Source organism: Thermobia domestica, chromosome 5 (genome assembly GCF_964235325.1).
Source record: "Thermobia domestica chromosome 5, izTheDome1.hap1.1, whole genome shotgun sequence".
In the NCBI taxonomy this organism is placed as follows: Eukaryota; Metazoa; Arthropoda; class Insecta; order Zygentoma; family Lepismatidae; genus Thermobia; species Thermobia domestica.
The window spans coordinates 171,801,511-171,819,374 of NC_137458.1; the positions used below are offsets into that span (position 1 = coordinate 171,801,511).

Genomic DNA, 17,864 nt, shown 5'->3' on the forward strand with positions numbered 1-17,864 from the left:
TAAGGCGTTTATTCCATTATTCCCTTTGAGTAATGTATGTAATAAAACCATAATGTGAAAATTTGAATACTGTTAGCTAGTGAACTTGGAACAAATAAGGAACGAATTGACATTTGGAGCAGCATGTTTCTTTTTACCACTCTGTTAGTGTTCCGCTATTCTAACGGAGGGGGAAAATGCATAATTTATTAGTATTATTATTATGAATGAGAGAAAAATTTATTCGTTTGTGTATGTATGTGTATAAGAAAGAGACGGGCAGGAAGAGATATTCAGAATTAAATAAGACGTCCTACTTATGATTATGAAAAATATAAGAAGAAATGAACGAATAAAATAAATAACAAAAACGCAATTTGCTTTGCTCGAACTAATATTAAAATTTGGAGAACGTTATGTAAATTTATTTTTGTTTTATGGATTACTATTTGTGTTCTTTTGTTTGGTATTAACGCCACATTTCAACAATAACGATGTGTGAGACACGAGTCCATAGTTTAACGTGGAGACTGAACCACAGTGGCATCGTGAAAAAGTGAAACTGATACCTTTGCAGCATTGAGCACTGGGGAGCTAAATGTTCGACATAAGTAAGATATTGACAGTTTTGCATGTATTACTTTTTCCTGTAACTATAAAGTTCATAAATTAGAATGGTCCCGGAAGTTATACCATATTTGAAATACTTAGTACAAAGGGATGCATTACAATAAAATTTTAAATACAAATTACATACAAATACAGTAACGAGGCAGTAAGGTGGAAGTACAAAAGAAAGAAAAAAAATCTTCCATCTCAGTTGACAAACACTTTTAAACATGTTTTACAAGACAATAACATTTAATGTTGATATCCCTCTCTTCAGGAACCATCCAGTTGTAACTACCACGGCAAGTATGGTTGGTCCTTCTTCCGGTGACTTTAATAAACTGTAAAATACTTTCACATCTCAATACAAATTTCAACGTAATTTTGGACCGTCAATTTGTTTCTAATTTTGCCATATGTACAATAAGACATTTTGTTTGAGCTCATTAGTCGTATAATGACTGGGCATGACGAAATTTGGGTTTTATGTATGCAAAGTTTCTTTCGGACTTACAACAAATTTGTCAGAAACTTTAAATTTTAAAATGGAGGAAACTAATTATATTTATTTTTTTTAAATAGAAAAAGGCATGAGAAAAAGTTTAAAATTACAGGTGAACACAGAAAATCTAACTGATCACTATTTTGAAATTCGCCCAACATTTATTTACAATTTTTTTTTTTTTTTTTTTTTTAATAGAAATGAATGTGAAATTCATATGAAGCCGATGAAAGCCAGAATTGTCAGACACAAACTAGAAATATAATTATTCTTGGAATATTTTACGCAATTATAAAATTATACCTAAAAGTATCTATTAGCGCTCAATGGATAGTACGCACGAAATAAAAGTCCTCATTGTCAGTCTATAGCTGGTTAAAGTAACATTTGTGAAACCCATAATACGCCGTAACATTGTATGACACATACGTCATACTTCTACTTCGGATCTCATGATTGAAGTTACGGAGGGCGGAATAACGAAAGAGGAGCATTTGTAGGGAAATGAGTCCATTGTCTTCCGAAACACTGGGAAGGTTGGAGATGGTTAGCACTAAGGTACAGTAATATTCGTGGTGGTTACAAGAAGTGTTGCCATTACAAGCTGGCCATTAGCTCAGATGCAAGCTGCTGCATATCATCAGAGGGATATACGGAGAAGGTGCTAGATATCCGACTAGTGTAGTTAAAGGGATCAATGTCCCGTTGACGTATTATGTCCATATTGTCATAGTCTGTCTGTCAATGTCTCTTAACTGCTTTACATGTTTTTATAGGTAGAAATCAAGTCGTTTAAAGTCAGACGCTCATGAAGACCATTCCACTAGACCTTAACAAGAAGTCTAACACAATACATGTATTACGTGCCCAGGGAACATCGTGCCTCACGAGTGTAGTGCTGATGGACATATTCGAGGGCCTCCTTATATTATTCTGTTATTAGTAATTGAAACTACAGCCACAGCGCATTGGTTGTACTGTGCTGCTCCATGAACGGGTTCCATACAAACCCTCCGACTGTACGTTGACGACTAAATATATTTTGTGTGCTGCAATTTGTTAAGCACATCTTCGTTATGTACCTATCTGCTTCCCTTTGTATGCACATAGTGACATTTTTTTTCTCTTTTGAGCCTTAGCAATTACCGCTACAATTTGTATGTTACTTACGGAACATCTTATATATATTTTTTGTAACATGCTAAACGTATTTAGGATAAATGAGAATTATAAAAAAATATTATTATTATTTGACAGTATCAGCAATGAATTCTTGAATTAAACTAATAGCATGCAAATTATCTTCAGACCTTTAGAATTGTTCTCTGTTTTGCATGATTCTGTACTGTAAAACAAGTAGAGACGTACGTATATGACTATAGCGATACTTGTTTTGATTATGACACCTGTGTTGGAGGACTTGTGAATGTTATCTTTCAACTCCGAGAGCACGTGAATTAAATAACACTGTTATTCATTTCAAGGAATTTCGCTAGCATTTTTTTTTTTTTTTTTTTTGGTTAATACACATGTTTCAATGTGATAAAACAAATCTTAGTTTATTGACATTTATGTTGTGAAATTTAATTACTAACATGTTTGAAAATATGTATTTTAGGTATATTATCAATGAAGGATCGAAAGCTGCCTATGATTCATTTAAGTTCAAAATAACAGACGGAGTGCATGTTTCAATGGTTCACACATTTTCCATTTATTTAACTTACAATGAGAAGAAAAATTTGCAAGTAGAAACTCATGCGCTTGAGGTATGTATTCATCATCATCATTTCATTTGCTGTCGCTGTAGAAGATGGAATAGTGTAACACTGAAAGTGCTTATGTAAAATAAGTAAATACATAGATAGGAAGTACAAATGAGTGTTGTTATTAAGTAACATTGAAAGTTGATTTATTTTTAAAATAATATGGAACTGAAGTTCAGTAGTAAAAGATTAAAAGTATATACTAAGTTTATAGTTAGAAGATGTAAGAAAATGAAATGAAATGAAATCTTTAAGTTTTACGTCCCACGATTATGCCGGTTAGGCTAAAGGAGACGGTGATGTTGAGAGATGAGTGAAATGGTGGAATGAAAGTGGGAGGAAACGGGAGGACCCCGAGAAAACCCATGAGCACGGTATTTGTCCACCACAAAGTCCACACGGCACGAGCTGGGATCAAACCAGGGACCCCAAGCACCGGAGGTGAACACTCTACCACTGAGCCACCGCGCCCCCTAAAAAAATTAAGTTAGAAGATAATTTAAACGAATTAATAAGGTTAGAGGATGATGTTCAAATGAATGTACTTGTCAAGTGATATAATATATACGAATCCGAATTTACTTTCTTCAAAACATGATTTTAATTGGTTCGAAAGGTGCCTATGATCATTAATAATATTCACCTAAAGATTGCTCTTTGTACCAAGTTCTTACAGTGTTGACTTAGCCAATACTGATATTGCCAAGGTGCCACCAAATAAATACAAGTTGCAGGGAAGATGTGAGGACTTAGAATAAGCTGTACGACGCACTGATGAGAAATTATCTGAAGTTCTCAAGTCGACCTCAAACAAATTTGTTTCGAATCCATCAACAGATAGCAGCTTCAGGATATTTCTAGTGAATTACAAGAAGTAAAAATGCAAGTATTTGTCCTTCATTCTGAGATTGAAAAGCTGAGTAAAACAGTGTCTTTCCAAGAAGAGGAAGTTAACAGTCTTGAACAACACAGTACGCGCAACTGTCTGATAATACACGGAATTCCTGAACGTCTCGGTGAAGACAAAGAAATTGTCCTTAGATGTTTCTGTTAGAAGCTGAAGGTATTGATAAAACAGAAACATGTAGATAGATGTCATCGGATTGACAGTATAAACCGGAAACGAACTTCAGCTGGAGAAGTGCAGGAGGAACATGGGCCTATTATTGTAAAACTCACCTTCCACATATACCACGACCAGATGTGGAGACAGAAATGACAATGTAAGGCGACGAGAATTCTGATTACCGAATCATTGACAGCAAGAAGTCAGAAACTCCGTGCTGCTAGAGAGCTTCGTGGAGTACGAAACTACTACACGAATTATTAGTTAATTAGTTAGCATACTAACGTACATTCACTGTTTCCCAAAATCGATGAAGTTAGATTCTTTACGAGTTCAGCACAATGTTCTGTCTTCATTGACTGAACCGTGGTTGTATGAATGTGGTAACAGAAAGCAAATTGATGTAACAGGGTGTTCTGTTATTCGTCTTGTATGACTTATTACGAAATATTTTGACTTCTACGAAGTATTAAAGAAAAAAATCGAAGAACTTATTGCTATTTAGAGAAAACTTAGCCCTAATTCTTAATGTAAAGGTAGAGTGAATATTATTATTTTGTTTTCTTTTGTGCATTTTTCTTTCGTTGCAACAAAACATTGTACACTTTTTGTAAGAAGTATTTATCTTCACTAAATTGTTTAATCGCTTATAAAATATATTCTATGATCTATATTTAAAATTAATGTCATTTATATAATTACTTCCGTCAGTAAATTTGAAAGAATAAAATAATTTGGGTAAGTATTTCTGTAACTTATTGTTTTCTGCAAGTTGTAACTAACAGTGCTTAAATTGACCGCTTCATTCTGAGAATTTTGAATGTAGGTAAAAGTATGTTATAATTATCCATTTAAGCTGATATATTTCCTCAGGTGAAATATGGAGGTGAGGCTGTACTAAATAAGAACCAATTAAGTGCTTTTGACAACAGTAACAGATTTGATGAAATTATATTTGTATTACTGGACTCACCTCATCATGGCCATTTCAAGAATATGGATTTCCCAGATTCAGTGGTGGACAACTTCACAATGCTGGAAGTTATGAGTGGGAAGGTAGGAATAGTTATATTAACTGAAATTCTTTCTATCTTAAACATCTGAAAGTTGCGTCATTATATATTTTAAAACCAGTTTGTTGTTTTCATGTTGTGCCATGCTTTTCAGAATAACAAAGTGAATATAATATTATTCATTTAAGGTACAATATTAGATTTGTCACAATAAGTGTTCCTTATGCTCAGAATATTAAGTATTGTAAGCTTACGGTAACTTGATTTTAACTATTATGTATTTAATTGATAATCACGAAGGCCAATTTTGGAGTTCTAGACTCCTCTTTACTTTCGATCCTTACAAGTTTATAGCTAAATTTTTGCTGCTTTTATTTATTTGTCTGTTTTTACGATTTTAATTGCGATGATGAAGATAGTAATCGTATCATGTTGCTATTTCTCTTATTTTCTAATTAAGTATATTTTTATTTACAATATTGTCTTTATTACAAGAAACAAATATTTTCGATTTACCATTATATCACCGAAGACTTTTGTGGTTTTGTCATTGATGATGTTCGCGTATTAATACTTGGAGGAAAAATGTTTAAAACTATTGCTACAAATTTTATCGTTATAGATTATGTACGAAGCGGAAGTTTCTCCGAAATTAAATTCTTTAGAAGAGGAAGTTAATTTGTTGGTTTCTAATGGTGTTGAAGAAGAGATTGTTAATCTACCAATAAAATTTTTACAAACAGAGGTATGTTCTTCTTCTTAGCGTTCTTTAATTTGTTCAGAAATGTGTTTGTTCGCTGTTTTTATCTGATTGATCTGTCCGCTTACCTAGTCTAGTTAAGCGGGCTACTGAGCCACTGGACAAAGTTAAGAGAATTTTTTTCATGTTCAAAAAAGTGTACGGGAAACTGAAAAATTAAGGAGTTTGGACGAAATTAATGAAGGGCTAGATAGAGAATTACAAAGAGAAAGAGTAATGATACAGAACTGAGTAATCGTGGCTTCATAACACAGATATTTGATAGTATATATATATATATATATATATATATATATATTCCAACAGAATTATTTTTAGCTTCCTATAGCGCAAATAAATGAAAATTTTGACAGAAGTTATTTTATAATATGAAAAGTAGAAACTCATTTTCATTTACATGCAAGTTTGAGTGATTGTTGCCGAGATTGTATATTTAATTCGAACAGGAATTGTAGCATAGAAGGAGAACGAGGTAAAAACAAATATATTATAGTCTTGATCAATTGAAAGAAGTCGAAAAATTAAAAAAAGCCGGTTTACCCCCCCCCCCCCAGACACAAATATATCAATATATATATATATATATATATATATATATATATATATATATATATACTTACTTTGTGTCTACATAGGTATGTTCAGTCATAACTTCAACACAGTTCCACCGATTTTGATGATTCCACCGAGCATGCTCTTTCTGTGCTCCCATATAAATTTCACTAGGAAAGGCAGCAGGAAACCATCACCGTATATTTCCCAAGAACACTCAGCATGCGAATGGCGATTTTAAAACTGAATTACTCTAAAAGGGTAGAGCAATAAACTCAGAATCTTATACTGGAATGACAGTAAACTCCACGGATTTTGGGGGAGCAAGAAGTCGGTTAGTTATGAACAGGCAATACAAATTGGAGGGTTGAAGTCAGGAGTCTAAACATAGCAGGTAAGGTTCCAGCGACTGAACGTGGGTCTAGTGGGGTTCATTGTAATAGAACGGAAAGAACAAAATGATTTATGACAGGCGAATATAGAATTATTAACTCGGGTACGAGAAACGGAGTTATTAATGTTGGATTTATAATGAATAAAAAGATAGGACGACAAGTAGGAAGTTACAACATAGTAATTGACAGAGTCATAGCAGTAAAACTAGCTTCGAAATCAAGGGATACAACTCTTATGCAGATATATATGACAACGACACCCCACAATGATAAAAAAGTAAGGCAAGTTTATGAAGCTATTGAAATGTCATAAAAAACGTAACAGAAGAAGAAAATCTTATGCTGGTAGGAGCTTGGAATGTGATCGTAGTAAACGGTGTAGAAGGAAAAAAAAAGTAGGAAAATATGGACTAGGAAAGCACAACGAAAGAGGAGAAAAGCTTATCGAATTTTGCACAAAGAATGAGGTAGTACAAGTAAATACTTTGTTCAAGAAACATAAGCGTAGGATTTCCATGTGGTAAATGCGAGGAGATGTACAGACGTTCAAATTGGTTATATACTCGTTAAGGAGAGGTTCAGAAATCAAATAAAGTACTGTGGAAGTTATCCAGGAGCAGATGTGGATAGTGACCACAACTTAGTCATGATGAAGTGAATTGAAATTTAAGACGTTAGTAAAAACAGGAGAAAAATGGAAGACTTGATACTGGTAAGGTAGAGAAGAAAAACTTCAAAGAAGTTATGCGAGAAAGACATTAGATAAGATAGCACAAAAAAGAACGAAAGAAGAAATTAACATGGAATGGTTATGCATTAAAACTGGACTGTTTATTACCGCAAATGAAGTGTTAAATCACGAAGGAAAGGTAGCAAATAAAGAATGGATCACCAAGAAAATTCTGGACTTAATGGATGAGAGAAGAAAACTGAAAAAAGAATGAGAAAAGTGAACAATGAGGCTAAGACTCAGTATGAAAGAATAAGGAATTCCATCATTCGTAGAGGCAGACTTTCCAAGGAGAAGTGGATAAGACAACAATGTAAAGAAATAGAAAAGGATATGAACACAGGAAGAACAGATGACTTGTAAGAAGTTTAAGATGAACTTCAAAGCACGCAAACCAAAGACCAATGTACTAAAAGATAAAGAAGGAAAATCCATGGCTGAAACTGGAGATAAAGTGAAAACATGAAAGAAATATTTAGAAAAGCCCTGTGGGAGCGACAAACGATTAGAAGAATTAGAAAACATGAAGAAAGTAGAAGAGGCAAGAGGAGACTTCACACTTAGATCCGAATACGACAAAGCATTACAAGACCTGAAACATTCCGGGTGTAGATAAGATACTAACAGAAATCTTACAACGTACGAAACAGGAGGTTCAGAACAGATTGTCTAAATTAATTAACATTTATCAAGAATGACAAGTTCCGACAGACTTTCAGACAGCAAGATAGTGGCAGTATCAAACACAGTAGTTCTGAGAAATGCGAGAATCACAGAACGATAAGCTTGCTTATGCACGCTTCAAAAATCTTTACAAAGATAATCTTTAGAAGATTGGAATCCAAGACAGAAGAAGTACTAGCATATGATCAGTTTAGGTTCAGAAAGAAAACAGGAACGAGGGAAGCAATACTTGCATTAAGAAGGTGCTAGAAGAGAAAATTCATGGGGAAGAGCAACTTACGTAGCAATTGCGGGCATGGAAAAAGCATTTGATAATGTAGAATAGAACAAAATGTTCAAAATTCTGAATGAAGCAGGAATAAACTATAAGAAGCGAACATATAACCTGTACAAAGAACAAAAGGCAACAATTTAGGTAGAAGAAGAGAGAGAAGAAGCAAGAATTAAGAAAGGGGTTAGACAGATATGCTCATTGCCACCAATTTTGTATAACTTCTGCATTGAAGAAGCAATAAAAGAAATCAAGGACATCCACAGCATAAGATTAAATTTTCATGGGCAGAACATCGACACATTAGATTTACGGTCAATATCGTAATGTTGGAAGTATGAAAAAATTAGGGACAGGTTCCAACAGTATGGAACAGCTACTTACCAGCAAATTCAGCATGAAGATTAACAAGAGCAAAACAAAAGCTATAAGATGTGCTGAAAAAAAAAAAAAAAAAGATCAAAATAAGAGATCACTGGTGGAAGAAGTGAAGGAATTCTGTTGCTTAGGGATTAAAATAACGAGTTATAACACGTGCAAACAAGTTGTAAGATCCAGAATAGCTCAGACGAGGACATTTGAAAAAAAAAAAAAAAAAAAAAAAGTTTTCAACCAGAAGCAGCGGCATAGAAGAAATGAAAAGGTTGATAAAAGCATATGTGTAGTAAAGTGTGGTATTGCAAGGATGTGAGACATGGACACTAGGAGAAGAGAAGAACGGAGAATGGAAGCCTTTGCTATAGAAGAATGATTAAAATTAGGTGAACGGACAAGGTATCAAATAAGAGTATGGAAAATGGTAGAAGAAAAAAGAAGTATATTGAAGAATATTTCGAAAAGGAGGGATATATTATGGGATTTGGAGGAATCGCATTAGTAGCTATGGAAGGAATTGTAGAAGGAAAAATACCTAGAGGAAGGACGCGATTGAAATATACGGATTAAATAGTACAAAATGTAAGGAAGAAAACTACAAAGAAATTAAAAATCTGGCCCAGGAGAAGGAAGGTTGGAAAGCTGCAGAAATCCATTGAGAGATTTCTGACCTGAGATGATGATGATGCAGTGATAGTCTTTGAAGCTAAACACGAAGCACTTCAGCAAGTGTACTGTAGAAAGCGTAATTAATCAATTTTAATATGCGTATGGTCTCACACAACTTCGACATAGATGCATCAATTTTGATGATTTTTTTTTGTGTGTGTGTGTGTATGTGTGTGTGTGTGTATGTGTGTTTGAAAGATTTTTTTTTTCTAATGCTCTTACATAAACTTCGTAAAAATCCAACTATATTCTTCGGAGCTAGACCATAAAAGTTCTCGATGGCAGACAGTGTTCATACCATAATTATGTATATGATCACGCATAATTTCGACATAAGTGCAGCGATTTTAATAATTCTTGAAAGAGTGTACTTTCCCGGTAGTTCCATATCAATTTCATTAAGATCTGATGATAGTCTTTAGAGCTAGACCATGAAATTCTTCAACGGGTGACAGTGTTAATATCGTAATTAATTGACTTCATTGTGTGCATATCCATGCATAACTTCAACATAGATGTTCCGATTTTGATTATTCTTTTGTAGTATCAAAGAGTCATAATTTCTGTTATATTTCGAAATTCATGATATGCGTCAAATTTAGCTGTACTCAGAATTCAGCTTCCTTTAATAACAAGACTTATTGCTTTCCATATTTCTTGATTTATCTTTGTTTCAAGAATAAACCTAATTATTTAAAAGAAAGTGTAAATGGTGTGTTTTAATGTTACTAGCTCTTAGATATTTTTAATTTTTGATATTATTTTCCACTATTAATTTTCAGGAGCGAACACCTATTCTTGAAGTGGTCCATGACTTAACCATTGAGGAGGATGAATCAACATTATTAAGTTCTTCTCATCTTCAGGCTCATTACTTGCATGTGAGAGCCCCAGACATAATGTATATAATTTCCAAACATCCTAAATACGGTATGTTACTGCGCAATGGGAATAAGATTGATTCTGACACTTTTTCTCAGGAAGAAATTAACCAAGGGCAAATATCTTACCATCGCTATCCTGGCTCAGGAACTGATCCCGATCATTTCCTTTTCAAAGTTACATATAGTAACCATTCTGCATACCATCTTCATGCTGGAATGATGACAAATATTACCAGGCAAGTTTTAAATTATAATTTTACTACAGTTATAGCGTGTTTGTATGATACAGATGGGCCAAGCAATTAAAGCATACTTCTACGAAATATGTGATATTTCTTTCTAAAGTATTAAAATGTTTGTCTAATTAGCATAAGTATAATTAAAATTGAAATATTAATAATGTAAAGAAGAAAATATGATGTTTCCTTCAAAATTTCTGTACCAACCTTATATAGTATTGGAGTACTGTTTCCCTATGGAGGATGAAAGGAATAGAAACGTAAATAAAAAGAGGAGATTGAGAAAAGGTACTCTAGGTGCAGTAGATAAAAATCATCAGTAATATTCCACCTGAAGAGCTGTTTATATCATCCGTGCACCACTACGCTCTTGTGCAGAATTGTCACATACTACCTTTTCAGCACGCTTTCCCTAAATATGTATATAGTTGAAACAAAGAAATCCTGAAACGGAAATAGAAAATGAATTACTTAACTATGTTTTTACTATTTTCTGGTAAGAATTCGTTGTACGAGTACATCGAGATGGTTATCAATATAATAGTAACCAATGAAGAAAATGTAACTTGTCCGTTGCATCGTTAGCAAGCAGAATGCTTTTGATTTGTGGTGGAAAGAGAAATACAAATTATGAATGGTTTCCGGGGTAATATTGTAGCATTCTTCATGCAGTACAGCATTCAGTTTCGTTACTGAAATATCTGGTTTTAATTCTCAGCTCCAGAACTGATTACAGGTGTTCAGGAATGTTGAGGTCTGGGATTAGGCGGGCCAAGAAAAGTGTTGAGGTTCATCTCGATGTTTATAAAACCATTTCGTAACAGCTCCAGCAGTGCGAATGAATGCATTGTATCTTGGAAGGTTGCATCATTGGTCGGACCCACCATCAGGTCCGTAGAATACACGTGGTCATCTAAACTATATACATAATCACTAAGAGTCGCCACAATATTTCACAGTAGAGAGGAGATTTCGGAGCATAACTTCTTGGGTGTATGCCATACATAAACACGCCTTAGTGTTGGAAAGAAAGAAAAAAAGAACTCATCGAACCATGTTCCAATCATCGACGGTCCTATTTGCATATTCTTGGACATAATTTTGTATGCACTAATTCTTTATTCACGTTGATCAGCGGTTTGGAAAATGCAACCCGATCGCGGATGTTTACGTTTTTCAATTGACATAGGACTGTAATTGTCAAATGACTGTTCCAGGTGCAAGTTATGTTCCGAAGTCTCTTTTGCATCATTTCTGACGGTCTTTGGTTACTATTTTCGTCAATACTGGACGATCCCTCTCACTGCGGCTTCACTTTCTTTTACTATTAGTCTTCGGCGATGTTTGCTGTTCTTCTATGTTAAAATGAATGGTTAAAACAAATATAAAGTAAACCGTACATGTCTAAGACTCTTTATTCTTTATGTCTACATGCTTTTCTTTAGTTTACAATAGTTCAATTGTATTCTCAAATCTTGCAACCTGAATTTAACTCATTTCTCGACGTCATACAATGATCAAATTTTGCACAGCGACGTAAGTTAGGTAATAATACGATGCCACATTTTTACTTTTATATATTTGTATATATTTTCCTAAGTAATTAAGTTATTAATATTGCTCTTTACTAATTATATATCCCGTTCTGTTATGCAATCAAAAATGGTGGCATGGGAAGTATAAAATTCAAAGAGATCTTCGTAAATTGCGTTTCAGATTGTGAATGTACGATAGACTTGAAGAACTGATTGAATGCCATCCTTATAACGAAAAGTAAAATAATAATCGGAAAAACTAATATAATATGCCCAAAAAAGGAGAATCTTTTGTGAGTGAAATGAAGAAATGAGTGTAAGATTATAAAAGCATTAGTCGCTGTTAATTACTATGGATTATAGCGAATCACTTAAATGGAAACAAACATTTTACAACGATAGAAAATGTATTTAGTTGTAACTAAAGAGAAGAAAATAAAGTAAAATAACAGTATATCTTTTAAAAACATGCTTTCTTTTTTAAAAAGTTAATAATCCAAATAAAGCAAATCTACTCAACCTAAAAAACCGGGAAAAATCAGGAAATTTTTAGGAGACCGGGAAAGATTAGGGAATTATGTTAAGAGTCAGAGAATTTCGAAGAATGAGATTTTATAGACATTTCAAATGAAAATTCTAAGATAATTTCAGATACGATTGAGTGCTTGTTTCTTAACTGTCAATTTCAAACTTGGAAACTTATTTGAGTTTTTCATTAATGATGTGTAACAAACTTATGTTCGGTAATTGTGCGCATCATTGTTTGCTTTCGCTTATGCAGTGGAATGTCGCATTGGTGAAGCATCCACAAAATGCAGTTAGATAAAAGATTTAATAGTAAATTCATTTAAAATGCACGCAAAATTCCAACCTTTTTCCGTCTTCATTCCCATTAGTTTCGATTTTATCGGAGTCTCCTGTCCTACATTAAGTAAAGGTAACTAATTAAGCGAATGAAAGAATTTTGGAATGCGGTTACTCGTATTTTAGCTTCTGTGTTTTCATTGTAATGCATTTTAATTCGCAAAGAGGTTTATTTCGGAGTGCTCATGAGTTTACGAAAACTGCTGATAAAATTGTACATCAGCGTATGCATTGGGTTAGCGGGACTAATTTCATCCGATACTTGATCTTTAAATATGGGATACGTTTGTAGGTACCAAAGTGTACTTTCTACTTCGTGCTAATAATGCATTGTTTATTAATTATCATACATTTATAGATACATATTAATAATTTTCTATCAGTAGGTATACATTTGTAATGATATATTAATAACGATACGTCTCATAACGTTTTAAAGAAAAGATTGTCTATTCTCATTTTAAAATTATTCTGATATTATAAATGGTGCAGGAATTTGCAAGCAATAATCATAATACATGATTTCAAACAAAATCAACAATTTTAGATATTATTGTAAAGAGGGAGAGAAACTGGTTGGATCATTGGCTAAGAAGAAACTGTATCATGAGGGACATGCTAGAGGGATGGTGGCAGGAAAAGTTGACGGTATCAAAACAGAAAAATCGTACGTGAAGACGAGAAGGTTAGCTGAAGACCGTGGAGCATGAAAGATTCTCAGTTGCGGCAAGTGACCTGCCAATAATGGCAGAGTACCTATGATAATGGTGATAATAGGGATGGCCAAAATTTTCCGGAATCTGAAATTTTACTTTCCGGAATTCGGAAAAAATCCGAAAACCGGAAAAATCCAGAATTTGGAAAAAATCGGATTATTTCCGAAATCCGGATTTTTTCCAATTTTACTTTGCGGATTCAGGAAAGTAAAAATTCTGGAATTGGCCATCCCTAGCTAGTAGCTGTTAAAATACTTATAATAAAAAAATACACCATAATGAATATATACTGTAACTTGTATTAGTTTCTTGTAGTTGGAGATGTCTTATCATTTAGGTAGAGAATTGCTACTGCAGTTATTTACTGCTTTATAAGGAAGGTGTTATTTTCACACACAAAAAAGTCGCCAGTATGTCTCAAACATTATCATGTTCCCACCTGCAGCTGCTCCAAAGCACTGCAAACTACTTTTTAACGAGACGAAAGGCAGTGAAGGAAAAAGAAATCTCAACAACCATTCTGTTAACATTTGCTTATTGTCAACATACCTATGTACAGTAAATACAAATGTATAATTTTTGACTTTACGAAGTATACCATGCAATTTTTCAATAATTAACATAAGCAGACATTCATTAATTTATATTAATATAATAATTAATAAAACTAATAAGCGGGTGATTAATAACTCCGTGGTAGAGTTTCTATCTATGGTATTCTAACCCAGGCCATGTGGGTTTTCGATGCCTAATATTGTGTTTGCAAATTTTCCCGTGGTTCTCTTGGTTCCCTTTCTTGTATCTCTTTCATCATCACTCATTAATGAATTTAGTTTACCAAAACTCTATAGCCCTATATTCATTCTGTCCGTCAGGGAAACAGTCTCAAGAACTATTTGATGGATTACCATCAATTTTGGCCACGATGTACAGAGTCAATAATTAAGAATCGAGTTCCCTGATGAATGTAATAGTCAAACCGGAAGCGGTACAAATCAACCATTTCCGGTTTTAACGTTAATCATTATATAGTAAATATGGTAATAGATAGCGAGAAGCGGTTTCGTGTAATCGACATATATAACATTCTTGTAGATAGAATGGTACCCAATTTGTGCATCTGCTGAAAATAGTGAGCTTAGGTATTTAGGGAGCATTTTCCGCTTTAGAAAATGTGTGCTTGGTAAAGAATGTAGAGAATTAGCTGGATCAAACGTTAAACAAATGAGAAAGTGTTAGAAATAATAAGGAAAAAAAGAACAATTTTAGCTGTAATAGAAACGAGGAAGAGAAACTGGTTGGAACATTACCTTGAAAAGAACAGCGTCATGAAGAACGTGCTAGTACGTATGGTGGCAGGAAAAACAGGGAGCTGCGAAAGAGGCTACAGTTGATGGATGGTATTAAAACACAAGTCAAGTAGTATAGGTTTGATTACTTGACCTGTATAAGCGTGTGGCCCCCCTTACCCACATTCCATTTTAATTCTCCCAGTTTCTCTTGGCTGAAGTGGAATAAGGCTTCATGGATTATACGTCGACGCAAACTTCGTTAGTTTTATCCTTTTCTATGAGTTGGCAGTGCTGTGAATGGTGACTTGCATTTCCTGTTGACCGAACAAAAAGGATATGATGTGGTGATGTTACGAAATATAGTGCCTTAGTTTCAAAAGTAATCCTAAGACGTTTTTATTAAATTCAACATTTTAATTATGATATGTTAATGGCAAAATCATTTGACGCCTCATGATATATATATTTCTTGTAAACAATACTGCTCATGGATATTTTTTTAAAATAATCCTCTGGTGTGACTGGAGCAAGCTTACCGACGCTAGAGAGAGAAGGCGGGAAGTGTGTGTGTGTTAGAAGACGCCATCAGGAAGAAATGAGGTAAATGACTCAGAAACGAAATCCGCCGTTTATTTGGTCATCACTTATGATATTGTGTTCAAATATGTACGAGTGAAGGGTAGAACTTATTTCGCCACATACATATGTCAATGTAAATTTTTAATGAAAACGCTTAAAAACAACTTAATTTGTCTACGAGTGAAGACGCCACGTCGTATAAGTTTCTTGTAAATCTTACTCTTTTAGAGCAAATACCAAATCCATTACTGAGTTTACTCATATTAACAATGAAGTTACGTAAGTAAGAAAAGTGATAAATTTACTTCTTCAATTGTTCGTGAGCGGACCACAAATAATTTTACTGTCGACTATCCAGCTGTACAATGGAAATTGGAGTTATTCAAGGAAATTTGAAACCTATTCAAAATTGGGAAGAAGAATCCAATAAGTTATTGCCCTCCTAAATAGTCCACCAACCCTCCTCTTCTCTTTGTGAAATCCCCAGAATCAAAGTGTTGTGTGAAGAAGTGCTCAGTGATTAACGTGTGTAAAATAATCATTTCTATTGTCACCCAATGAGCCGGCTTCGTCGTCATATCATATTTTGAATTGATCTTTTAAAACTCCTTTTTTTATTTTTTTTATTCTTTTGTTAATAAATACAAGGGCTTAAATTCACTATGTTCATACGATAAGAGAAAAATCTAAAATACAAAACTTCTAAAGGTGTCAACGATAATCATATTAACAAAATGCAGTAGTAAGTATGTATATGAAAAGTGTAACGTCTTGTGCTTGAGTAAAACCATTTCTGTGTATATTTCTTGTTTTCAGTTGTTATCCATGTTTCTCGCATCGATCACTACCAGAACGGTAAGAATTCTGTACTTAATATCATTGCACTTGAGTGTATGCGAAGCAGGCGTGTCACTGAAGGTGGGTACGCGCGTATACAACGTTGGTTCGGACTGATCTCAAGTTGCAATCTGGTGCAGTTCCAAATACGAGTTCTAACCACTAAAATCACTATTATTAAGGCGTACCGAACAAGATTCGAACTCAGAAGGTCATGAGAGTGTCTTCCCGAAAGAGAACAAGCGAGAATCGAACCCCGCATGCTATAAGAATGGCCTTCCCGAACAAAAACACGAACCACTCGTGTTATAAGAATGGCGCTCCGAAACAGGAACAGAACTCCTGCACCGTAAAGCAAAAGTAGTGATTTATGCGTAGAAATATTGATGTACAAGGTAAGTTTCTGGCTCGTATTTAGAATTTTTACGTAATTGTTTAAAAATGGATGAAAGTAATGTTAAGTTAGTGCTGGACGCACTTAAAGCAAATAAAGAGGAACTCATTGAACAAACTAATATGGTACGCGAATCATTAGAAAATAAAGTTGAAAAAGTTAATGAATCTTTAGAAAATAAAATAGCTGAAATAAATGAATCTTTGGAAGGAAAAATACAAAAAGTCGTTGAACAAACTAATAATGTACGTGAGTTTTTAGAAAACAAAATAGTGGAAGTTTCTGAAATAACAAAAAAGCAGATTGACGATAAACTTGAGGTGCAATTAGAAATAATCAGAAAAGAATGCGTAGGTAGATACGAACAAATATCTAAAGAAATAGATGAAAAATGTGAGCAGGTAAATAACAAATGTGAGAAAATATGGGGGAAAACAGTACAGAATTATCAAGAACTTGAGGACATTAAGGTCGATTTGGGTAAATGTGAAGAAAAGGCGGACCGTGCATTTGAGAAAATTGAAGCAATTGAGGAGTCAGTCAATAAAATCGAAGGTAATTTAGAAAACAAAGAAAAAATGATAGTGGGATTAAATGATGCGACTCATAAGTTAGAAAGAAATGTTGCAACATTGCACAGTAGGGTCGACACTTTGTCACAGAACACTATCCCTCCCGGTATTGACGTGGTTAATATGAGTCAAAATGTTGCTTTAATAGGTGACAGGTTGTTAGATTTAGAAATTAAGGTAGATGAAACCCAAACGAAGTTAACCTCATTGACTGAACATGCTAGCAGAGAGGGGAGCGAACGCAACTGGCGTAGATTAAGTACATCCGGGGATGATATGAGTAGCCATAAGTCAAAATACAGCAGTAAGGAAGAAATTAGTAGTGCCAACCAAACAGATTGTAGTTCTTCGACAGCTAGTGAGACAACAAAACTAAAAAAGCGTATTAAAGTGAGAAAATCAGAGAGGGGTGACGTAAAAAGGGCTAAGAGACGAATATTGCGTCATGGTGACATTGAAATGTTCCCCAAGTTTTCTGGTTTAGAGGATGATGAGTCACCAACTTCGTTTTTAGAGCAGTTTAAGATTGCAGCGCACGCTGTAGACGTACCTGAGTCCCAATATTTAGACGTACTAGGGTT

At 34.1% G+C, this 17,864-nt stretch overlaps 1 protein-coding gene across 1 annotated transcript in view; it reads left to right on the forward strand.

Annotated features, from left to right (window-relative positions):
* The window catches only part of LOC145686279 (FRAS1-related extracellular matrix protein 1-like), a gene marked incomplete at its 3' end in the record, with an annotated part of 157,231 nt that overhangs the window by 76,945 nt on the left and 62,422 nt on the right, over positions 1-17,864 (forward strand). The window contains 4 exon segments of the mRNA XM_081759410.1: positions 2,709-2,859; positions 4,796-4,978; positions 5,558-5,680; positions 10,154-10,491. Of these exon segments, the coding sequence (XP_081615536.1) occupies positions 2,709-2,859; positions 4,796-4,978; positions 5,558-5,680; positions 10,154-10,491 (795 nt within the window).